Consider the following 23,637-nt stretch of genomic DNA (forward strand, 5'->3'; position numbering starts at 1 on the left):
GTAAAATTCCCAGATTATTCAGACTTTCCCTGTCAGATGTACGGTATAAATGGAAATCCTGAACAGTATATTGAGCTTCCAACATCAATTAAATTTCAAGTGACAAAACATATTGAAGACCCGGATACTATACATGACACCTTGATAAAATATAAAGTGAGAGTGACGTGTAATGAAAAGGAAATGGATTACAAAAGGAGGGATTCTATCGCTTTGTATCAGTTAAGAGTGGATAACGGGACAGTAGGTAGGTCTGCAGGAGTCAGCCGATGTACGATAAGTTGTGTAGCAACTAAAGCAGTGTGTTTCAGTCAGGGAGAATTGCAAGCAATCATAAAAATGTGATCAAAAGCATAAATCAATGACAAAATTTTTATTAGATGTAACACACAAACCAAAGAAAATCCAATTTCAAAGAACATATTCACAAACAAAAACATAAGATACTACAAGGGAACAGTTGGCTACCTAATGTCACTGCTCTTTGGAGAAAGATTTAATTTCTGCACTATTTCCTCTTTTTAACAGCAACTTCAAAGAAAAGAAAAAGTGCAGAACATAAAGTGAAAATGCACCAATAAAGTAAAAAAAAAAAAAAAGTGAATCTGCATTATAATACAGTCATATAAACAGCTCCATTCATGATCATGTTTTCTTTTCTACACTTTAGAGGGTCAAAAAAAACATTTTCAAATACATGGCAAACAAGTTTCAACAGCAGATCCTCATGTATCAAACCTCAAAAGTAAACTGTACAGTTGAGATTTTTCACCCTGACATTCCCAGCTTTAGCTGATGTGGTAATCAGAAGGGGTCAGCATATAGTGGTGGGGGAGGAAGGAGTTCCAGCTCTGTGAAGTCAACCTCCTGTTCACTGTCACACAAAACAGAAGAGGACATCACAGTTCATGAGGGGGTTGCCAAAGAAGTACTGTCTGTGCTTCTTTGGCAATATCGAAGAGTACTCTGCTAATACAAATAAAGATCAAACAGAGCCAAGCTTCCCTTGCTGATTAGAAGGAAACAACACTTACGGATACGGAGGCTCTTCAACAGCACACAAGAAATCTGGATAAACACAAGCAGATACAAAAGGTAACATTAACTTTGAACTGCTGTCTCTGCAAAATGTCCAACACCAACAACATGTCTCCAGGATACTTGAGACAGATAAATGTTCCTCACAAGTTATTTTCCATGACAGGCAAGACGCCAACCAGTGTTTAGACTGTAGTGTCATTCAAGTGACATGAAAGTGCTCTCCTCTTAGCTTCACCACTATCAGTGTGTGTGACGGAGATGGTGACAACAGTGCAGTCATGGAACAAATTAAACTCTGTAAACTTACTTGGCGGTTCAGCACTTTAAACAGGACAGAATGAAAGAAAACATTTTTTCTATCATTGACAGGGTTTTTGAAGACAGTGAAACAAAATAAGACAACTTTCAATAAACTAATGTTTCATGTTATGGAAAAGAGAATACTGTACTTTGTGGGTGTTGCTCCTTCACTATCAGCGACATCAGCAAATTCATCTCTGCTGTGTTGAAAGAAGATGGCTAGTTTCTGCAGGGCTTCGTGTCTGGTCCTAAAAGGTTTAAGACAAGAAACTGTTAGGACTCGTTTTACTTCTCTAACTGCTACTTTTCATTCTCGTCAATTTACTACACAGGGCAAGGAACACCTGTACAATCCTGTAGCGTAACCATGAAATAAATACCACATTTATTTAGCTTATGACAATCAGTGTGTGTGTCCAAGAGGTGCTGATTCAGGTTTAAATTAATTTCTGAGGCTGCAATTTTGTTGCATCCTACTGCAGGCTTTTTTCCAACCCTCCACATCTTCCACCAGGAATACAAAGGCAAAAGCCGGTGATACAAAAGGGTAAATAAAGTTGCCTCAACATCTCTGATTTAAGCACTTGAAGCAGTTTTGTTGGACTGGCCAGTTTTCCACTCAGTTGAGCCCCTCTTTCTGCTTAAGCAGGTAAAATTGACAGCCTGTAATAATTCAGGCTACTTTTTGGACCATTGTGTGATCTCCCCAGGTTAAAAGTTATAGACTGTATTTAATTGAATCGGCCCATCCTCTCCTCTAATGAGTACAGAGATTTACAGGGACACTGCCATTCTGTCCTGTCTGCCATTACTTTAGGAAGAAGAAATGAACAGGGCACTGAGTTAGGTAAGCTCAACATGCAATGACGGAGTAGTGACGCAAAAAACCAAATGTCATTTGGTTTATTTCAAGAAGGCTGAAAGTTTTTTTTCTTTAAAAAAAGATATTCAGTTCCAAAGTCATAGCTCTCTGATAAAAGATTAAAAAAACTGATCTGCTCACACAAGTGAAGACTTTTTTTTTTTTTTTGAGAGAACTGGTGGAGATCATTGTTTTGTAATACAGTAACCCACTGTTTGTGGGTTCCCCTAAACCTATAGCCTACATTTAAACAGACAACCTTAGATGCATCCTCCTAGCAGTTTATTGCCATCGTATTAAGTTACAGAACATATCTTGGATGCTTTGAGGGGCCAAATTACCGCATAGTTTAAACAAGGCTGCAAGTGTGTGTGTTATTTTAACCAATTCTTCGTTATATGATAGTAAAGAGAATATCTTTAGGATTTTCCGTGGTTTGTCCCATACATTAGTGTCATAACACCATAAACTATTGTCTTTGGTTTCTACTGTAATCATATAGTACAGGACTCCAGAAACACTCCCTAAAATGTTCCAGCCCAAATAACTTTGCTTCCCTCAAAGACCCATGAATAAAATGTTAAAATTCTGCTGTTAATTTTTTTTTTTAGCTCTCCACATTTAGTTCCTCATGAAGAAATAAAAAAATAAATATATATCTACACACATAGAATCTTGAGAAGAGGTGGATGTAGAAATACTTATGGGCTTACAAGAGAAAACTGCCAAGGTATCTGCTTTGACACCTGTGTGTTTGAGACTTACTGTGTGTGTAGGTCCTCCAGGTTGGCATCGCTCAGAGTGTGCTGGGCACTGATATGGCCACAAGCTGTCAAAGCGAACACGTGAAGGGCAGACGTGGGTGAGGAAGGTTTGCCGATGAGTTATGCAAGGACAGTAAGACAGAGGGAGGGAGTATGGAAATGGCATGGTAAAAGTGCACATCAAAAGGCATGTTAGTCTGCCATATGTCAATGCATAACATAAAGCTACCACAGAGAGAGCTTGTATTTCACTTTAAACCAGAAGGCCGGGAGTACTTACACATCTCACACATGGAGGAAGTCTGCTGGGGAAAGCTACTATACAAAATGAAGATGAAAAAAATGAAGAAAATAATTATAAATTCTGTGTAACACATCAATTCAATCACATCTTTCTGAGGGATTGACCTAAAACTACTCTTATGTAGTTTATGGTTCCTGTCATTCTTCCAAGAAATCACACTTCTCTAAAAGCAATGTTGAGGATAGGAAACTTGTCAGTCTTACTGGCTTTCATTTGTGGGTGAGAGAGTCTCATCTTCACAGCCCCACTCTTCACTGTCATCTGTGACTATGGCGGGGGGAATAAATAATAATAATTTAAAAAAAAAAAAAAAATTAGTACAGTGTGCTTGCTGATGATAGAGGTTTGGCAAGGTAGCAGCCAAAACCCTCAGCCTACATGGAATTCCTTTACAATCATAAAATAACACATTGCTGTCAAGCAGATGAAACTAGTTAAGTTAATCAGACCATGCCACCAGGCTAATCTGTGTGCAAGTGTTATCTGTCAGTCAACAAGTTAGGTTCTTTGTTCTGTCTATATTAAGCTGCAGTGCTTTTTGAAATGATGAAGTAGCTAATGCAAAGTTTAGAGGGTTACAGGTGACAGTATAACCACCCTTTGTGCAAAGCCTACATACTCACAACTGCTTGTTAGTACAGGGTGGCTGGAGGATCTGCAAAACAAAGAAAAAACAGAAATACAAGTAGTTTATCATGACACACATTAAAGGACTTTATCATCGAGCTACCCAGTACCTGCTCCCAATGCTGATAGTATCTCCCTCCAGGTTGCCTCCTCGTCCTGCTGCTTGGGCCTTCTTGCCAAGTTCCAGCATCTCCTTGATATTTAGCTCCACGTTCATGACTGAAATATAACCATCTGCAAATAGCCAGGGTGCAGTAGTAACTGAAAACACTGAGAGCTAATAACTCCGGTTTAAATGTGAAAACAGGAGACTAACCTGTTTGTGTGAAATAACTTGATAAAACAACCAATGTGTGATTTTCTTGTTTTTCCTTTCTCAAATCCTAATATTTACTGAAAATGTTAACTACTTTTTAGGGGGTGGTCACATGAAAATAAAACAATATACTGTAAGTTCTAAACTCACATTTGTGGTTTGCGTCTCGAGCCAGCCATTTGCCTTTGGGGCAGTTAGTGGTGCGGATGATGCTGACCGTGTCCCCACTCTTCACAGGCAGGTCATTCTTGCGGACTTTTCTGGCCACCATCACCTTGGCGTGGTACATGGGCTCCTCATCGCCAGTCACCTACACAATAAAATTTTAAGCAATAAAAGGCTAAGGTTTGCTGTAAATTATAACCTAGAAAAGTTTACTGCCTTTTACTGAGCATCATTGTGATACAATGACAAAAGCAGACGAGAAAATACAGCTCTATTAGAAGAGATTCTTAACCTCAAGGTAACACAATTGTGTTACTTGCCTTGAACTTCTTTTTCATTTCATTTTCTTTCTTCTCCCTTTCTTTTTGCTCCTTTTTTTCCTTCTCCAGTCGGTGCTTCTCCCTCCTCTTATGCTCTTTATAGTCAGCAGTGTTGGGGCTTTGGCGTTCCTTACTGAATACAAAACAGAGTGTTCAGCGGCAAAAAACAGCTTATTTTCCATAAAGATTACATTTACCACTGAAATACACATGGAACCATATGCTAGAAAAGAAACTGAGAAGTAACAAAAATGTTAACAAAAAAAATCTGCTTGTTTTTAATCACACCATCAATGAGTTATGGGTGACATGTCTAACATACCTGTGGACATGATTATGGTACGAATGAGCATGTTCTCCTGATACACTGCCCCTGCAGTTTGATTACCACAGCAAGAGAAAAATCAATGGCTGCCTTCCATCTGGCAAAAAGAAAAAATCAATGTCAATGATAAAACACAGGACTTGTATGTTTGAAAAACACAAAAAGACATACCACGGATTCCGCGGCCATATGTTAAGACACGCCTCTTCCTTCTTGAAATAAACAAAGATGATTTTTAATTTACCACAGATGATTGTTAGAAGAGTGAAGCACATTATTTATTCATTGCACAGAATGTGTCAGACCATAAACTTAACTGTTCTCTTATTACTCTCTAAGATGATAATAAACACAATAGGAGTTACCATTGGGTGGTTGTCAGCATATGGATCTGTAAAACATTGTTAACACGGGAGTTAAATGGAAAGAATCAATGTCTGCCAGTGGTCTTATATCAGGAAAAAAAGCACTGTATTAAGAAAACATTCTTACTCTTCAGATCAGCTTTACGTTTACGAGAGTTCTGGCCCAAGATGAATTTGTTGATGTTTTCAACATCCTCGTACACATTATCACATGTTTCATAGTAACTGTCCTTTTGACATAAACTGGAAAGGAGAAAATCTGTAAAATTTCTGATGTGAAAAAACATGAAGCAAACTCTGATTCCAGTTCCAAAAAAACTCACCTTGGATGTGGCTGAATGCCATCATTCAATTCTGCATGGTTAGTGAACTCTTCTTCCTCTGGGACAGAGAGGCACTCAGCAGCTCCCAGATCAGTCTCATTAGCTTGAGATTTAGACAGAGGATCTATGATCGCCTCCTCATTCTGAGACCACTGCTCTGGGGCAGCAGGCTCTGGGAACTCTGAAAGGTTTATTGGTTCAGAGAAGCTGGCTGGATTGAGGGGTATAATGTTTTGACTGCCAAGGTTAAGATCTTGGGCGATAGAGCCAACACTGGACTCTGCAGGGTCACACACTGACAAATCAGGTTGGGAGGCCTCAAAATCTGTCATCCCAAAGTCAACTGGTATAGGAAGGTCAGTGGTGACAAAGTCTAAAGCCTCCAATTCTAGCGCAGCAATATCAACAGCTTCTCCCTCTGTTGTCTCCATCTCTGAATTCTCAAACCCTGGAAACTCTGGAGCATCCAGCAAAGGGCTGGTGATGAATGGGTGCTCAGACTCTGGCTCTTCAGTTAGTGCTTGGCTAAGAGCTGGTGACACCTCTATAATAAGAAACCAAAATCAGCACTTGAGCAGACGGTCATCCTGACCACAAATAAGAAAATATTCAAACTGCAGTACAGTTAAAACACTGTCACTGATGTCCAAGTAAAATATAACTTTTTGCCTTTTTTTATATACTTCAGTCTGTAGTATGGGGAAGGGGAGAAGCAAAAGTGGAATAAAGCAAAGCTAGGGAAATGGAAAGGAAAAGGAATAAAAAGTAAGTTCACACACATTACCGTGGACTTTAGGTAGATTGTAATGGCTAAGATCTACTAATGGAGGTCTGGGGGGCTTTGCTGGCAGTGGCCCCAGTGACCACAGGTCAGGTAAAGGTTTGTTTGGAGGAGATGAGAGTGGATGAGGTTCGCCGGTCCTCACAGAGGGAAGTTCAGCTTGATCCCTACCAGACTGCTTAGCCAATGCAGACTCTAGCCATTAGGAAAAACAACATTGCAAACCCATAAGAAAACTTGTCTTAATAAACAGTATAAGATGATAAAAGTTTTTGATGTGGACAAAAAAAAAAAAAAAAAAAAAAAAAAAAAGGTTTATCCTTGAATATAACTTACTACGTGCAGAGTTGTTGGCTTTGAAGAAAGGCCGGGCTGAAATACAAGCCAGGTGTGGAAGACAGACTGGTGGGGGTATAGGGAGGTCAGGCTCAACACCTTCAATGTTCTTTGGTGGCGAAAGGAACGCATTGTCTCTTGAGGTGTAGTCAGGGGAACGCAAGCTCTTGGGTTTTGTGGATATCAACATTTGCCGGCGTGAGAACTTCTTCTTTGCCTTCTCCAAGGTGCTAATGATTCTGCTGTCGGAGTCAACACTTTTCTCGACAGACGGAGGAGTGATCGGTATATCTGGGCTTGAGAGGGGGCACTCAGCTGTTGATTGATCACTTTGGAGTGAAACCCCTTCTTCTGTGGTTTGTTTTTCCAAAGAGGGCAACTCGCCGGGAGCACTAGAAGGTCTCGTGGTCAAATCAGCATAAGTGGGCTCCTCTCCATTTTCTGCACTGGCTTTTGATGCTTTGGCTGACTTGAAAGGAAGCAGCAAACCTTTCTTCTTGATTTTAGTTTGTGGCGGGACCTCTTTTCCTGGCTCTGGTTCCAGTTTTTGCTCCTTTCTGACTAGTAGTTCTATCTTCTGCTCTTTTACAGGCAGGACAGGAAGCACCAAAGGCATGTGTCGCTCTTTGAGGGACTGCCTTGTTATGCTGTCTCCACTAGCAAGCTGGGAAGAGTTGGAAGTCTGCTGATGTTGTGGTGGAAAGGAAATTGGTCGTTTGCCTCCAGATGCCCGCAGCCCATCTCTGAAGATGACCCGGGGAACCACTGGTGTCTTGTTTTCTACAGCGATACTAATACTGCTAACCACGGAGCTGCAGTGATCTCCAGGGGGTGGAAGATGTTTGGGTTTCTCTGCAACAGCTGGTCGTCTGTTTTTGGATTGAGCCAGAAGGGCCTCTTCCTGAAACTTGGCCCTTAGAGCTTTGAAGTTGATTGACCCCTCCTTAAAAATCATGAATCATTAAATTAACAGAAATGGCTATAATTTTTTTTACAGACAATGTACTTAATATGATCAAGTTTGGGGAGTCAAAGTCCAATGCTGTCAACAGAATTTAAGTGTAGAGTTACTAAAATTACAGAAAAAACATTTTTTCATTGACTCCCTAGTGTATCCCTAAGTATCTACTTATGGATATTTTTTCGAAGATCTCCTTCCAGAAAACTGGCAGAGCTGCAACGATTCATAGATTAATTAATAAGTTGGTAAACAAAGAAATTAATCACCGAAAATTTTGATAACCAATTAAGTACTTTCAGTCATTTCTTTAAATGAAAAATGACAAAATCCTGTCATCCAGGTTCCTAAATGTAAATATTTGCTAGTGGACTTAGTCTGCTACAGTTGTAAAATGAATATCTTTGGGTTTTGGACTGTTAGGAGGGCAAATCAAGAGAAGTGAATGTGTAAGCTTGAGCTTTTGGGAATTGTGATGGGTATTTTTCTCATTTCTCTGACATAATGTAAATGACACGATTGATCAATTAACCAAGGAAACATTCAACAGATTAATCAATTATGAAAATAATCGTGAGGCCTCATAACAGGTTGTCAACTTTTGGCAGCTAGGGCTATGTGTTATCCAGAACAACAGGTACATTGTTTCTCAGAAAAGATATTGCTGCTGCTGTATTTTTTTTTTTAAATGTAATTTTTCAATGGTGTGAGCACCACAAAAAACAAATAAAACAAACAAAAAAAAAGATCTCCACTGTACTGAGGTGAAATCCTGGGCAAATAAAACCAAAACTATCTGCATGGCCAGATACTACAATTAGTGGAAAATATGTTTATTGACTGGATAGACCCTATAATATGCTATAGTATTAAGAACAGGAATAACTAACATTAAGTCATATCCTTTAATGACACAGAACAAGTAAAACAAATCCAAAGCACAGTGTATTAAACACGGGGTGCCTTGGCTAGCACAGGGCCTGGTAACAAGGCTAAATTTAGCTATCCTCTAACAGACCTTCAGCTAAAAAGTAGTTCAGAAAACTCTTTTAAACTTTACCTCTTCCATTGTAGCTCGCCTGCTCATCACTGTTCAGGACTGCGCATTTGGAAAGCGGTCTAAACTTCGGCGACGCGAGGCCTTCTGCTATTTTGACACCTTTAACGAGATGAATCCCAGCGAGCTGGTCCTGCTAGTCCGGGATGATGCTAATACACACAATTTGAAAGCGCCGCGGTGTGAGACGCACCTGCGTGCTGCGCGTACCCCACGTGCGCGTTCACGTTTGCTTGATTGACGGATCAGAAGTGTCGACAGCCACTTTGTGAGCGGGTAGGTGTTAATGACCATAATACTGATAAATAAACGACCACTACTGCTACTTATACTACCACTACGACTAATAATAGTAATGATAATAATTTACCTTTTATCAGTGGATCATCTCACTTCAACTAGAGTCAAAAGGAAAACTTTATTGTTTCAGTTTGAGGTGTCAGAAGTGTTTGTGTGTTGGGACAGGATGTTCTGGTTGAAAAACAAACAAAACCCAAAAAACAAACCCCCCCCCCAAAAAAAAAAAAAAACTCCCAGCTGTCGTAAGAGCATTTGTGTACTCTTGATCAATCATTCACTGTGGTTGGTCAAGAGTGCAGTGGTAGAACTCCCCAGAGGATCACAACAGCTGTTTTCTGATGTGGCATTTTAATCCTACGGAATAGCTACTCATTTTCAGCATGGGGGTATTTTTTCATTTACTCCTGGGTTTATGTGCACTGCATCTGTTCATCAATTTTAGTAGAACTGTGGATGCATCCAGGAGGCCATGGACAACTGATGATAAAAGGTGCGGTATTCTTAGCTTCACTACCTTTTATATCCACTGGAAAACACCTTGATAACTGCGATCTAATACAGCCCACATGCCATGGATATTAGAACTGGAGTTGAGATGATAATGGGTGTTTCTGGGGGGCAGGGGGGCTCGGACGAGAATGGCCAGAAATGTAAACAGACCAACACCGGTCAACTGTATGCTGGGGAGCTGGTCATCTTGGACTCCTTGTAACTCCTGCACAGACAACAAGGTAAATTACAAAATGCCACCACCACAAATTTAAAGATGCTGATTGAAAATTAAGATTACAGCTTTTAATATGGGTGGCTTGTGCCTGGCTGGCAATAGTACAACTAGAACTCTCTCCAAAAACACTAGAGTTGAAACTGGACAGTTTTTGTCGGGTAGCTCAGATCAATAAATTATGGATGAGATGTTCAATGGGTCCAAGGGGAGCTATGATTATCCTAAATCAGCACTCCTGCTCCAATAAGGTCAATAACAGAAGAACTTTGTTATACTGTGCAACTGACATTTTAGGCTTTCCCTAGAATCACAATTCATTTAGGATCCATGAACCTCTTGAAGATATATCAAATGTTAGCTACGTATACACTTACAGTATATGGATTGTAGAAACATTTTTAACTTATATGATTTTAAATTTGAACACGTGGATTGCAACACAATAAAATCTGGTCTACTTGTGTTTCTGTACGAATCTATATCCCAGTGATGGTACAACAGAATGGACATAGTGAGTAATAATAGATGCTAACTAATTTTTAATGCTGTTTTAGTTCCGTTTCCGATACCTGGAGAAACCCTCACAGTTTGGAGGCACAGCGTGCATTGACACATTGTGGGAGAGGCTGGCATGTCCAACAGCGACCACACAGTGTCTGGTGCCAGATTACTGTGGAGAGGGCTTCACCTGCAAAGAATCAGGCAAGTCCCATCAACAACCACCCAGACAACACATTCTCTTTAAGGTGAAGGTGTTTCCTCTGTTGGTGTGTGCATATGGAGGACATATAGTATGTTTGTGTGAGTGAGAGTGTGTCTTTCCAGGGCGCTGTATCAGCCAGTCGCTTCGCTGTAACGGAGAGTCAGACTGTGAGGATTTTTCTGATGAAGAGGACTGTGAAAATGTCAACCAGAGAGACGACAAGTGTTCCACCCTCCTGCCAATCCCTGGTGCTGAGCGCGGGACTCAGGGGTAAATATTGCAGCAGTTAATGTTGTTGTTGTTGTTGTTATTCACTTTACTTAGTTGATTTCACATGAGGGAAAACTTTAAAAGCAATGCAAAGGCATGGTGTGCATATGCAGCTATAAAAAAATACTTTTCAATCAGGAAAATTATGTTTACAAAGGGAAAATCACTGTTCTTTGCTAAGCAAACTGCTTTGATATATTGGATTGCACGCCCCATAATTCAAATTATATATTCATATACTGTACATGTAATTTCAGTAGTCAACCTGTCACACCATTATTTCATTTGTCTTTCATTTCATTTAATCTTCATACCTTTACTTAAACGAAATACACTTGTTTCTTTTCTTGCCGTGAGTTAGATGAGAAGCTCGATACCAGTCTCATGTCTGTTTGTTGATGAGGCTACAGCCAGCAGCCGGTCAGCTGAGCGTAAAGACTGGAAACAGGGGGAATTGTTAGCCTGCCTCTGTCCAAAGGTAAAAAAGTCCACCTACAAACACCCCTTTAAGCTCACTAATTAACTTATTACATCTTGCCTGTTTAATCTTGTTTGTTTTATTTCTTGGGCAAATGGGGTTTCCTGCAACCTAACAACGCAGCTGTAAGGTTTCCAGGAACCCTCACGGTGAGTCTTGTCGTAACCAGCGGAGACTTCAGGAAGTCACTACTCTCTGCCAGAAGATAAATCGGCACAAAACCCCTCGTAAAACCACAACCTGGTTTTTTTCACATTAGTGTTTGTATGGATTAAACAAACAAGATATTATGCCATGCAATAATATGTGGTCAATATATAACATGTTAATTTGTGAGCTTTAGAAGTGCACGTAGGTGGATTTTGCTAGCACTGGACAGAGCCGACTAGCTGTTTCAACCCTGTTTCCAGTCTTTGTGCTAGGTTAACCAGCTGCTGGCTGTAGCCTAATACTAACTATACAGACACGAGAATGGAAACAATCTTCCCATCTAACTCTCGGTAAGAAAGCGGAAAAGAGTAGATTCTCAAATCTCTGACTATTTAACGACTAATTGGAATTATTCTACTTTGCCTAGCTTCAATGTCTTGACTGGAGACTTTGTGGATCATGTACTTGACCCAAAGTACTTTGGAGGAAAGTGTGAATATGTCTATAATGGTGAATGGAGGAAATTCACCTATGACTCATTCTGTGAGAACCTGCACTACAATGAGGATGATAAAAACTACCGGAAGCCTTACAACTACCATAACTACCAGTTTGTGGTACTGTAATGTTGAGATTTATGTCTTTGTGAAGCTTAATAATTGGAATGTTTGGACTGAGACATTATGACATAAAAATTAATCTGTTACAGGCTCAAGCTACATCAGAGGGCTCCCATGAGTACTTTGAAAGTATGGTGAGCCTGCTGAACGCAAGGAAAACTTTGGGTTCTTTCAATGCTGGTTTCACAATCGGGGTCAGTGATGTGAAAGTGGGAGTGAGTGGAAGTCATGAGGCTCAGTTTTTCTCGAACATAACGCAGTTTACAAGCCAGGTAAAATCCATTTACCAAATGCAATTAGTTTCGTTGTGTGTTCTAAATATATCATTATTAATTGTTTGAAGTAAGGGTTTGCTGATTAAAAAAAAAATGTTTCTTTGGTTTATGTACAAACTAAGTATAACATTTTTATTAGTGAGTTTCACAAGTGCTATTAGCAGGATTTTGTTACCTTTGTACAGCTGTTCCCCCCATTTTCAGTCTTTATGCTAAACTAAGCTAACCATGTCATAGGTGTATCTTCATATTGAATGATTAAATATGAGAATGGTATTGATCTCCTCATCTAACTCTCAGCAAGAAAACGTGTCTGTGCATACCCCAAATTTCCAACTCCTTTGAACAGTGCTGAGTATCTGTTGCAAAAAGAAAAGCCATTATTTAGAGTGTAAATACATTACAGTTTTACTGTTCTTTCTTGAGAAGACATGTAAAACTTTTTTTCTTCTCCTGAAAAAAAATGCTTGCCTTTTTACCCTCAGGACCTAGGGTTTGTTAGGCTTTGGTCCAAAGTGCAAACAGCCCACTTCAAGATGAGAACCAATAAGTTGATGCTTCATGAAGATTTCTATGTTTCACTCATGGAGCTCCCTGAACAGTATGACTTTGGGATGTACTCCCGCTTCTTCAACACATTTGGCACCCACTACGTCACAGAGGGAACTATGGGAGGAACCCTTGAATATGTCGTGGTTATCAACAAAACATCCCTGGCAGAATCAAGTACCGTGGGCTTTCCAGTTTGTTAACTGATGTAATCTAATCACAAATGTAATGTTAAGTAACCTTTGTTTAATTCTCTTCCCTAACTCTTACAGAGTATGAGGGTAAAGAAGCTGGTAAATGCATTGGTGCATCTATTGGTATAAGCAGTTCACTTGGCACCTTCGGGACACTAAGTCTCACATTGGGTATGAATCTATGCAGCAAAAAAGAAATGCAGAGTCAAGGTGAGACATTTTATTTAATCCTGACCCTTCAGACAAGGACAAAAAAACCAACAGATGAGAAATAGAATTATTAGCTCTAGTGAGCTCTAGTGATGAGGCCGTCCCTATTTTGAGGTCCTCATAATACCTAATTAGCCTGAATTTTTGTTTATTAGCTTAATTTGATGTCTCATTTTCATTCAACAGACAAAGTATATGAAGGATTGCTCTCGTAATGAGTTGTGATGTTATTTTTTCGTTGTTTGTTTTGTTTTTGAAATGTAGAACAGGACTCTACTTCAGTTATGATTGAGGACATTGTTACTCTAGTGAAGGGAGGAATAACATACAGCGACAGTGGCCTGTTGGTTATCAGGAATCCGGACACCTACAGGAAGTGGGGAGCAAGTCTCAAATACAACCCAACACTCATCGAATATGAGGTCACACAATTTCACATAAAAAGATAACATGTTCTTAAACAGAGGAAAAACAAGACATAGGTTGATGCGGTCATCTGATTTCATAAACTTTACTCTTTTCTCTCTCTCCTCTTCCTGTCTCTGTCCTGCCTCCCCTCTTACCCAGACCATGCCAATCTACGAGCTAGTGCGCCTCAGCACAGTCGCTGACCGTGTAGGTGCGAGACTGGCCAACTTACAGAGGGGCTGGGATGAGTATCTACAGCGGTTTGACTCCTGTAACTGCGCCCCCTGCAGGCACAATGGGATCCCTGTCCTCACGGGTACCTCCTGTAAATGCATCTGTATGTCCGGCTACCATGGAGAGGCCTGTGAAGAGACTCTCAGAACAGGTGAGGTGTCATGGTTAAAACGAGTTGAGGTAAACAAACTATAGCTCATGACCTTATAAATTCCTATAGCAAACTTGTTAGCAAATAGTTGCCTTCTTACACACCCAACAGATACAGAGCAACATTAGCAGTTATTTGGAGCTGTGTTTGTGTGCATCTGATGAATATTAGTTCAGTTCTGTTTTGCTCTCCACCAGTCTGAATTATCTGACTCCGTAGCTGCTAAATGCACAATTACTTTCACCGTATAGCCAGTGACTTAGTATGTCTGCTGGTTGGTGTTAGAACAGTGGGTTTTTTAAGCTTTTGCTGAGTAACGCTGCCTCCTGTGGCTGAAAACAACACCAACGAGAGTGGTGAGAGAGAACCACAACATTAAAGTTGTGGGCTGGAAGACAACAATGAGCTGAAGGATGCTATAAAGCTCCATAAGACCAAGAGGAACTACAAAGTCTGGTGGTAATTCTCTTTGGGTTCATGACCATGAGCGATCCCTTTCACATTCAAATAGTAATGTAATCTTTTGTTAATAAAAATATTGATTAAAGCCGCTTTAAAATTTAACTTTAAAATCAAACCATGGTAGCATTTCTGAGGCTGTACTTAAGCACAGCTTATTAGAATTGATCCTCTAGGGACTTTGAATATCTGTACCAAGCATCGTAGCATCCAGTACGTAGTTGTCCAGATATTTCACTCTGAACTACAAATGTCAACCTCATGGTGGCGCTAAAATAAATGTCAAGGGATCACCAAAGTCAGTAGGATTCATCCTCTGAGGACCATGAAAGACAAAATTTCATGGCAATCTAATGGTTGTTGAGATATTTTGGTTGGGGCCAAAGTAAGGGCTCACCCAGAAAGACACTGCGACCATTGCTAAAATACAGGGGTAATAGCAGTTAATGTTTTAAATTACCAAAAGTCAGAGTACCTCTCTATGTGTTATAATACTGATTCATAACCTGTAAGATATATCTTAATGTTAAAGCTGTTAAGTTTATCATACATTTTGCATGTAAGATCTTGTTCTGTGAAGTAACTTTAATTACAGCTGTCAACTAAATGTTGTGCAGTAAAAATAAAAAAATTGTACTTCAGATGCATGTTTTGGTCAGAGGATGTGATGGAGTAACGAGAGGGTGCAGACATTTCCTCTTACCAAAGCCACATCATTTGGTCAAGATCAGCATAAAACCCTCTCAATGTTACTCGATAGACACCAAGACAGATGGGTCGTGGTCGTGCTGGGGGGCCTGGTCATCCTGTACGTCGGGGAAGAAGACTCGGGCAAGAACATGTGATAATCCCCCACCTGATGGGGGAGGAGCAAACTGCCTGGGCTCCTCCTCTCAGACTGGACGCTGTTGAATTGAAGTTCGTCCCAGATTTCTGGGTAAAGATGCTGCTCAGTGCTAATTGAGCGTAAGGGTTTTTACATCAATAACAACTGCTCTTACAGAATTGTTTTATAAATGTCAGAGCCCTCAAAATTCAAATGACATCTGCCCTTCTCAGGTCACACTGTGTGACATGCTCTACATCAAAGTCAAAATAAATGTGTGTTGTGCCGACTTTGTATGTGTGTCAGAATTCATTTATTTATTCATTTATTTCTGGTATAAGCATTTTCACAAGCACAAGAGGGAAATTGTCATTTAGACTATGTGTGACATTTTGCAAATTGCCTCCAACATGAAGGTTAAATTTGGATAACAGAAGCTGAATTCAGGTCAGTGCCTAAGGCAGATCTAGTTAATTATCAAAAATGACACACATGGTTTAACATTCATTATTCATTTTTTGTTTTATTTTATTTGAATGAATCTTTATGTCACACCAGGCAGTCCAAAGACAAAAACCCAGCACAGACTAGTCCACTGTTTTAAAAGAGGTTTTTTATAAATCTTTGTGTCAGTGTTGACATCAGAGCTGTTGAGCAGGTTTTTAAAAGCATTCAGTAGACTCTTGCTGCAGTCCTGCGCACGCCATGCCTCCATTGCTGGGCGCTGGGTTGTTACACTCTCGACTCCTTGACATTGTTCTTCCACTGCAGGATGACCATGCACCCCAGCAGCTCCAGCTGCCGTCAATGGCTATTTCTGTTAGAAAGGTTCATATCAAGTCTAATTAGGGTTTAGTGCAAAAAAATAAAACATAATGTTATGTTGTATGCAGTTTTTCATATATGGATCGGGAGAGCTAACCGTTTGGCCTGTGAGTGATCTCACAGCCCCGTCCAGTGTAGCCAACAGGACACACACAGTCACACCTTGTGCCTGTTGAGGAAGACAGCAATGTTTCCTTCAACCATTATCATTACCGCAGCTGAATCACTTAGTTATCCATCATCTGTCAGTGATTTACAAAGGTCACTTAATGTCCTTTTAAACTAAAACTAAAGCTGAGGAATTAAGTAGAAGTGAAAACAAAAACATACAAGTACCATAAACAGAAAAAAAGACACTAAGTGAAACATGGTTTAGGAACGAAAGTAAGAGTAATGAGTACTGAGCTTTCTATGAATAAATGATGGATATGAAACCAATGGTAATTTCATTCAAAAACACAAACAATATCCTCTGGGTTACCTCTCAAAACGGCCACTCCATTGTTGTGGCAGGGAGCACAACGGCATGAACTAGCCTCTGCCAGGTACTCTGACAGGGCTCTCTTTAGGTTTCTCTTCAGGGTGGCATCATGGGAGAAGTCTCTCGAGGTCACCAGCTCATACAGCGGCCGAGTCTAATGAGAAACAAGTGTCATAATTAAACCAGGATCTTGTTGCTGTTCAAATTCAATTTTCTTGGATCGTGTTTTTCCAGATAGAGCCAACTGGAAAGCTCTGAAACTTGACCGTGTTGTAGCAAGGCAGCCTAGTTGTATTTGGCACAGTTGCTATTTGGCATCTTTTGCTGTTTGTTCTCCAACTTGCTATTGATTAGCTTAGCTGTACTTTGTCTGTCTGTAATTCTGCCAAATCCCGGCACCACCACTGACCAACTCTTTTGTAAATGTTTCTGCATCCATTAGCCAGGTCAAATCCTTTGAAGACAATTTTATTATATCTCTAAATTGAGATGTAGATACACAAAGGAAAAAGAAGAACAAACAAGCAGGAGGGAGACAAGAACACAGACAAGAGAGCATTACAAGTGGGACTATAGCATGTAACACAAAAAAAAACGAGATTCAGAGAGAGAAAGACTCACTGTTGTGCGAATGAAGTCGGGGTTGAAACGCACGCTATCACCCCAAAGCCCCATCAGCTGGGGGGTGGGAAGCTTTTTAGACACCAAAGCAGTGACTGATTCACTACTGCCACCCCTTACAACAGCGACAAAGTCTTCCACCATGCTGCCACGCGCCGTGTCCTCTGGAGATAGACGGAATGACCTTAGCGTTTTAGGAGTTCATGCGTCTGATTGGACATTTTGCAGACTGCGGGACAATGTGATAAAACATGGAACCTCACCTCCCATCTCATTCAACAGGCCATTGCAGTATCCACCCTGAAACCCCACCGACACATAAACATCATATATGTTGGCCCCGATGTTAAGGCCTGACTGCACGCAGAAGTTGTAGTCTTCCAAAGAATAATCTACAACAACAAAACTCTGTCATGGAGTGGTTATTGCCTTTCAAAGTTATATTATCTTTCACAAAACTGGGCCATGAGGAAGAGCATTTCAGGGCAATGGTGTATCATTTTCCAGCCTTGCCAGTCAGTGTTAAGTATAAAAAGGTATAGATGATGTCACTGCCATTGCCAAACCCTGAAATATCTGATTATATTATCTTTATGCATTCTTGCAACATGTAGTAAATGAAGAAACTGTGAAATTGAACCAAACTTTATTTGACAGAGGATGCCTGTCTGTCATACCTGTCTTCTTGAGCTTCTCCTTATTCATAATGATGGTGTGCTCATAGTCTCCTCCGAGGGCAGCCTCAGTGATGTAGTGGGTGCCATAATCTCTGTATATCTGTCTGTATTCCCCATAAACATAGGACTGTGGCAAAGAGCGCAGGCGCTGCAGGAACTCGGGGTGAAGCATCAAATTGTCTGACTTCAGCATGTACTGGGCCAACTCCAGTTCTGCTTTGGCCCTCACAAAGCTGTAAATCTGAGGAGAGAATCAATGGGAGGCAGGTGTAGGATACTTTATGGCTTTCAGATATTTTAAATGATTTATAGCAAAACTGTGAATTGTGTATCAAATCTTGATTGGATTTGGTTTTTCAGAAAAGTTGGTGCAACAAAGGATTTGCAATTGGGAAAGAAAAAAACAAACACCATCTCACCTTACCAGAGGCACGGCGAATCTTCTGAATTGATTTGGTGTATTTGGCATCATTGTAGTTGAAGCCAAATTCAAATACGCCAGGAATGGCAAAGCCAAAGGAAACAGTGGTTTTGGTCATACGCTCCTTCATGGTAGTGTCCATGTAGTCAGAGTATGAATCAAAAGACTGCACGTTGAAATCATATGAGCCTTTTGTCTGTGGATTAGTGGAGAGCAAAAGTTACCTTTTAGTACGAAATGAGCAGAACCACAATAATAAAACAATTAATTTACTGTAAACTATGTTAAGAATATGGAATAAAAGATAAAAGAATGAGATGAAAGATGAAGGAAAAATAATAAGTTGTGACTAATGGCTTTATTATTGTTGATTAATCAGTTTCTCATGCTTCATGGAGCAGTTATAAAGCCTTGCAAAGAACAATATGTGGGTTACCAGGTTATGAAAAATCCATTTGGTTGGTAATTTTCTGTACTATTTAGTAATAACACAGTTATAAATGCTGGTAATTCATTAATAAATGCTTATTAAGTTGTCAATTAATGAATATTGGTCCAGATCCCCTGCAGCTCTTTTCTGGAAGGTAGGTGATCAAACTTTCAACAATTTGGCAACCCAAAAGTTGTTGTTATTAATGGCTTATAACTGATCATTACGAATGAATAAGTCATTTATTATTAATTAGTTAAAACTTATAATAACGTGTGTCTAACTACAGAAAAAACTATAATCTCCTACATGAACACTAACTCAGTAGTCATTAAACAAAACTGTGATTGTCAGGGATTTCCACCTCTAGTGTGTACTGTTGCAAGTTGTAAGGCTTCCTGAATCTGACATCCTGGATGTAGTGAGGCAAGCAGCTGCCAGCATAGTATCGGTTATCAAGCACCACTCCCTCCAGTTTACTGTTCAAGATGTTGATTCTGAAAGAAGAGTAACGGCACCAGCATTAACAATGAGTAGCCTGATTTGACGGAGCAAAATGTTTACGTATAAAAGTGCTCGAAAACTCTCTGATCTACATTGTAGACTACAGGGAATGTCACTCACCCTTTGGCAAGGTTCTCGATTCCCCAGTACTCCTCAGCCTCCTGCGTGCAGGGCTTGGGAACCTTCTTACAGCCGGCCTCGTCTGACATGTCCCCACAGTCATCCTCCCCGTTACACTGCAGAGTTCTGTGAACACAGCGACCTAAAGAACAGGAAAGAAATACAGTAGATGGCATTTACTGATAGTTTATCTTAATGGAATAGTTTGACAATTTTGGAAATATGCTTATTCGCTCTCTTTAGAGTTAGATGAAAAGGTCAAGAAAGCGATTAAGTGTATTTCCCAAAATGTTGAACTAATTCTTTAAGAACAAAGCTCTTAAATGCAAAGTACATTGAAATTTCCTGACTGGAATGAAGAGAGGACAAAGAATACTGACATTATTATTATTAGGTGGTAGAACACAAAACTTAATAATTCCATGTGGTTTTCTAAAGCTGTATGTACATTACATTTAGACGGGTGTAGGAGATACCTGTTTGGGTGCAGAGAAATCCCTCACACAAAGGAATATTGTCACAGGTGTAGCGGGCTGGAACATTGCAGGCCTCCTCCTCCCTGTCATGAAAATTGCATGGCTCCCCCCCAAACTGAGACAGCTGGTCAAGCTTAGCGTAGCGATACTGGATGGTTGAGAAAAACAAACACATAGACGGTCGGAGAAACACAGAGGAAGGCTCGCCCATACCCAGTAAAGGTGGTGGAAGAGCTCGGAAACTGCTCCGGGCAACTGTAACACCCAAAATCACATTAGTGGGCTGTTTTCACTTTGTCATGTCAAGGTTATTAATACCCCTCCTTGTAAAGTGGATGAGATAGAGCACTGAAGTAGATCAGCTGAGACCTTTGCCAGCAGCAAAGGTCTCTACCGCACAGAAAAACATCTCCCAAGGGTCAAAATGTTGAATGCAGAATTTTAATTATTTTGCAGTCCTGGCACTGTAGGGATGATTTAGTTATACAGATCTAATCTGACTGTATCCAGATTTAATCTCTTTTCATGATAACTGGTGCATCAAAATTGGTTAGATCTGTTTATCTGGCCCGTAGTGTAGTTGGATATTGGCCATAAATTTAGTTCACTGCAGTCCATAAAATCATTCTTTCGTAAGAAAGCGATAAATGTTCAGTATTTCCCAAAACCTTTTCTTTAAAGTTGGAAGCCTATAATGTATTTCCCCTGCCACTGAATAGATGGAGTACACCGATTAGCCACAACAATGAAACCAGTTACCGGTTTTCAATGTTATATTGCCCTTAGATAATATCATGAATGTGTGGTCACTGTTGAATTTTGGAGTCATGTGACAGTCTACTGGTTTTTCCACATTATGGGTAAAAAATTAATTTTCCTGTTGTCCCATAAATGGGAGGTTTGTTGTTCTAAGTGTCTCGGAATGCACTTGTAATTCAAACATGTTAAACAACAGCTCAAGCCATCAGCTTTGGGCAATTTCATTCCTTGTTAAAAACAGATGATCAGACAAACACTGGGGCATTCTGATGGGCCAACAAACACAGGCCTTGTATTGTAGCTATAATGTCTAGTATCCTCATACTTACTCTTTTTTTCTGACAAGTATCACAGCGTGACCATGCGCTCCACTCTGATAAAACACAGTCCACTGGATCAACTACCGCCTGATCACCCACGGACCGAGCTTCACGAGCACTGGGCTCCTCATTGCTCACTGTTGTGACGGCAACTTTACTGTGACATGCAGATGGAAATCAAAACAAATGGACAGTAACAGACCTTGGATCCAAAGGGTTTTAGGTTTCTCAAAAGTATCTTGCTGTAGGACGGGATACGGACAGAACTACTGGTGGAGCTGATTCAGAGTAAAGACAGTCAATTTAGCCAAGAGTTCAATGTGGAATCAATCACTTTTAATCTCACAGAGGAAACATTTTTAAGACTATGTTTGAACATTATCAACTTTTCTTTGACAGCAAGACAGTCACATTGGGTAAAGTTAATTGAAAACAAACTGGGATATGGACAAGAAATACAGACAATCCATTATATTAAAGAGACAAGTCAAACTCCTACCTTATAAGCACCAAGCCCAAAGTAACTTGGAGTAGAAAGCAGCGCAAATTGAGTGCACTCCTCTGTATCACCACAGAAAACATGGTTGTATGTCACGACTGACTGTGAATGGGGAGACGACACTGCACCGCTTTCTACGTAAACACACACACACACTGATCAATACTGGCTTGGGTATGAACTCTTTGTGACCATTAGACTCAGAGGTGGAGCTGAATACACAATACTGCAGACCCTCAGGGCCAGGAAACCCAGTGTTGGGGCACTGAAGGTTTATCTGTAGAAAAGACTTTAGAAGAAACTGTGAAGATTTTAAGAACAGCACCGGTATAAATCCCCAGGTCTGAATGTCCTTTCAGTACATCATCCAGTTTTATACGGTAAACAATTGTAAGTTGATTATAAGCTAAGTTATGTGATGAGCCTGCAGTGGCAACAAAACATACGTCAGATCACATAACAGTGGTTAAAAACAGGGCTGTGCAATAAAGTAAATTCCTGTTACAAGGCTTGTGTGGTCAATTCGCTTCAGTCATGTTTGTGTAGTTTTGACCTTTAAACCGTGTCTACCTTTGATTTGGATTTTACAGCATGACACAATTACATGACTCAGCTGTAGTTTACTAACCCAGTGAAGAGCAACTTAATGCTGATACTAACTAACTAACATCTAATAACTGGCACGGGAAGTACTATGCTACTACTGATATTACTAATGTATTAAACACTATGCTAAGATCTGTTATGACTGCAGTGGTTTCAGCACCAGTACAATTTTGAAGGACTCAGACTTAATGAGCATCTCCTGTACATGCTACTCTATACTTCTGCTCCACTACATTCCAGAGGGAAATATTGCACTGTACTACATTTATTTGACAGTTGGAGTCACCAATTACTTCTCCGCTTGATAGCTGTACAAAAAACACAGGATCAGTTTATAAAATAGATTGCATTGTCAAAGGTTAGAGCAGAGGTTTCCAAACTTTTGGGTTTGTATTCCCTTACAAAAAACAGATGTCTACGAGTTGTTCACTGTTTCACCAAAAGTGTTTTCCCCTCCTACCTCCACAGATGGTTTCATGTAAAAAAGCTCTTTCAAAAGGGGTAAATTTCACAACAAGAGCAAAGACAAGAAAAAAAGTTTTAAAAGAGAATGGGAATGTGTGCAGAACTTTGTTATTTTCAGATTTATGTTGTGACCCCGAGCGGGTTGGACTCACTGGACTAATCTACCAAACTGTATACAAAGTAGTTCAACTAGACACACCTCATCCATTGATGCATCAGTTACAATTTAATAATACCAGTTACACGGACCATTTTCCACATAATGAGTACTGTTATTTTTGGTACTTCAAGTACATTTTGTTGATAATACTTGACTTGGGTAAGATTTTGAATGCAGTATTTTTACTTTTAAATTTTAAAACGTTTTTGTACCGGCACCTTTACTTAGGCAAAAGCTCTGAGTACATCTCTCAGCACTGATCAAAGTATATAATGTTTGGGGTCCTGACTTATGGTAGATGCGGTACTTCAAAGACACTGTGCTACTCTACATGGGAATCAATTATATAACCATCACAAAAGCAAGTAATGATTATGCTGGTATAGCACATACGTAGTCACAAGACAGTGACCGACTGCACACAGGATTTCTGAGGTATCTGTGTGAGGAGAGCAACCTCTGTTGGCTACTTTTGTGGTCTTTACAGTAGATCATTAGAAAGATGCTATCAGGTTAGGGAAATAAAGAGAGCCGAGCAGAAAAGTGGGAATCACATGATATTTTATTTGTGACTGAACAGTGGTATGGGTACAGTGTATGGGGAAGTCCTAGACGTACAAAAGTCCTTTTTTGTCTTTTCATGACAATTCTTAATTCCATAAATAAAATTTACAAAATATTTTTTGACTATTTCTAATTTTTCTTACACGAGCAGGGGTACAGTTACCATTTCTTACTGTAAGTCTAGCACTTAATAGTGATATCTCTATTGTTCATATTATATAAAGTTACCTTTATTTTTGACCATTTTGATTCGGTGGAACAGACCTACAATATGCCCAAGTGCTTTGTTACAACAATGACCTGTTTACTGT

General features: G+C 39.9%; 3 protein-coding genes across 17 annotated transcripts; 1 reads left to right on the forward strand and 2 right to left on the reverse strand.

The window, feature by feature from the left end:
* Positions 1-389: 389 nt before the first annotated feature.
* si:ch211-188c16.1 (uncharacterized protein LOC562677 homolog) lies at positions 390-9,107 on the reverse strand. 10 transcript variants are annotated; one of them, XM_040143295.1, is made up of 19 exons: positions 8,848-9,107; positions 6,830-7,772; positions 6,497-6,688; positions 5,713-6,256; positions 5,517-5,632; positions 5,342-5,415; positions 5,196-5,236; positions 5,022-5,072; positions 4,700-4,832; positions 4,365-4,524; positions 4,009-4,132; positions 3,895-3,926; positions 3,475-3,538; positions 3,248-3,282; positions 2,969-3,032; positions 1,491-1,589; positions 1,349-1,362; positions 1,035-1,068; positions 390-874 (listed from the first exon to the last, which is right to left on the reverse strand). In XM_040143295.1, the coding sequence occupies exons 1-19, from the start codon at positions 8,872-8,874 to the stop codon at positions 805-807; spliced, it is 2,817 nt and encodes a 938-aa protein (XP_039999229.1). In that variant the 5' UTR covers positions 8,875-9,107; the 3' UTR covers positions 390-804. The 10 variants fall into 10 exon arrangements, with proteins under 10 accessions (XP_039999229.1, XP_039999231.1, XP_039999228.1 ...); XM_040143297.1 differs by having other exon boundaries at positions 3,248-3,285; positions 5,196-5,233; positions 5,390-5,415; positions 8,848-9,106; XM_040143294.1 differs by having other exon boundaries at positions 3,248-3,285; positions 5,196-5,233; positions 8,848-9,106.
* c8a (complement component 8, alpha polypeptide) lies at positions 9,002-15,672 on the forward strand. Of its 3 annotated transcripts, XM_040143306.1 has the most exons (12): positions 9,003-9,120; positions 9,587-9,634; positions 9,767-9,875; positions 10,426-10,573; positions 10,697-10,844; positions 11,900-12,089; positions 12,182-12,364; positions 12,853-13,093; positions 13,189-13,320; positions 13,585-13,742; positions 13,888-14,113; positions 15,333-15,672. In XM_040143306.1, exons 3-12 carry the CDS (start codon positions 9,783-9,785, stop codon positions 15,482-15,484), a joined length of 1,671 nt encoding a protein of 556 aa, XP_039999240.1. In that variant the 5' UTR covers positions 9,003-9,120; positions 9,587-9,634; positions 9,767-9,782; the 3' UTR covers positions 15,485-15,672. The 3 variants fall into 3 exon arrangements, with proteins under 3 accessions (XP_039999241.1, XP_039999240.1, XP_039999239.1); XM_040143307.1 differs by lacking the exon at positions 9,587-9,634 and having other exon boundaries at positions 9,002-9,120; XM_040143305.1 differs by lacking the exon at positions 9,003-9,120 and having other exon boundaries at positions 9,372-9,634.
* On the reverse strand, positions 15,629-22,043 carry c8b (complement component 8, beta polypeptide). Of its 4 annotated transcripts, XM_040143308.1 has the most exons (13): positions 21,857-22,043; positions 21,532-21,665; positions 21,042-21,189; positions 19,954-20,101; positions 19,478-19,619; positions 19,218-19,350; positions 18,422-18,619; positions 18,003-18,243; positions 17,589-17,717; positions 17,326-17,489; positions 16,705-16,858; positions 16,321-16,392; positions 15,631-16,215 (listed from the first exon to the last, which is right to left on the reverse strand). In XM_040143308.1, exons 2-13 carry the CDS (start codon positions 21,612-21,614, stop codon positions 16,061-16,063), a joined length of 1,767 nt encoding a protein of 588 aa, XP_039999242.1. In that variant the 5' UTR covers positions 21,615-21,665; positions 21,857-22,043; the 3' UTR covers positions 15,631-16,060. The 4 variants fall into 4 exon arrangements, with proteins under 4 accessions (XP_039999243.1, XP_039999244.1, XP_039999242.1 ...); XM_040143309.1 differs by having other exon boundaries at positions 15,629-16,215; positions 19,954-21,310; positions 21,532-22,043; XM_040143310.1 differs by lacking the exon at positions 21,857-22,043 and having other exon boundaries at positions 15,629-16,215; positions 19,954-21,169; positions 21,532-21,596.
* Between the last annotated feature and the right edge of the window lie 1,594 nt (positions 22,044-23,637).

The sequence above is a fragment of the Xiphias gladius genome, chromosome 14 (assembly GCF_016859285.1).
Source record: "Xiphias gladius isolate SHS-SW01 ecotype Sanya breed wild chromosome 14, ASM1685928v1, whole genome shotgun sequence".
Taxonomy (NCBI): Eukaryota; Metazoa; Chordata; class Actinopteri; order Istiophoriformes; family Xiphiidae; genus Xiphias; species Xiphias gladius.

Bases quoted from the DNA above. Each gene is read 5' to 3' on its own strand.
- si:ch211-188c16.1 (XM_040143293.1), bottom strand. From the start codon at position 8,874: ATGAGCAGGCGAGCTACAATGGAAGAG. The intron at 5,633-5,712 runs GTGAGTTTTTTT...TCTCCTTTCCAG, and splicing joins GGCATTCAGCCACATCCAAG to TTTATGTCAAAAGGACAGTT. The intron at 3,539-3,894 runs GTGAGTATGTAG...CCCCCGCCATAG, and splicing joins CCCTGTACTAACAAGCAGTT to TCACAGATGACAGTGAAGAG.
- c8a (XM_040143305.1), top strand. From the start codon at position 9,525: ATGGGGGTATTTTTTCATTTACTCCTGGGTTTATGTGCACTGCATCTG. The intron at 9,635-9,766 runs GTGCGGTATTCT...TCTGGGGGGCAG, and splicing joins TGGACAACTGATGATAAAAG to GGGGGCTCGGACGAGAATGG. The intron at 9,876-10,425 runs GTAAATTACAAA...ATGCTGTTTTAG, and splicing joins ACTCCTGCACAGACAACAAG to TTCCGTTTCCGATACCTGGA.
- c8b (XM_040143308.1), bottom strand. From the start codon at position 21,614: ATGTTTTCTGTGGTGATACAGAGGAGTGCACTCAATTTGCGCTGCTTT. The intron at 20,102-21,041 runs GTAAGTATGAGG...TCAACCATCCAG, and splicing joins ATACTTGTCAGAAAAAAAGA to TATCGCTACGCTAAGCTTGA. The intron at 19,351-19,477 runs GTGAGTGACATT...CTCTTCTTTCAG, and splicing joins ATCGAGAACCTTGCCAAAGG to AATCAACATCTTGAACAGTA.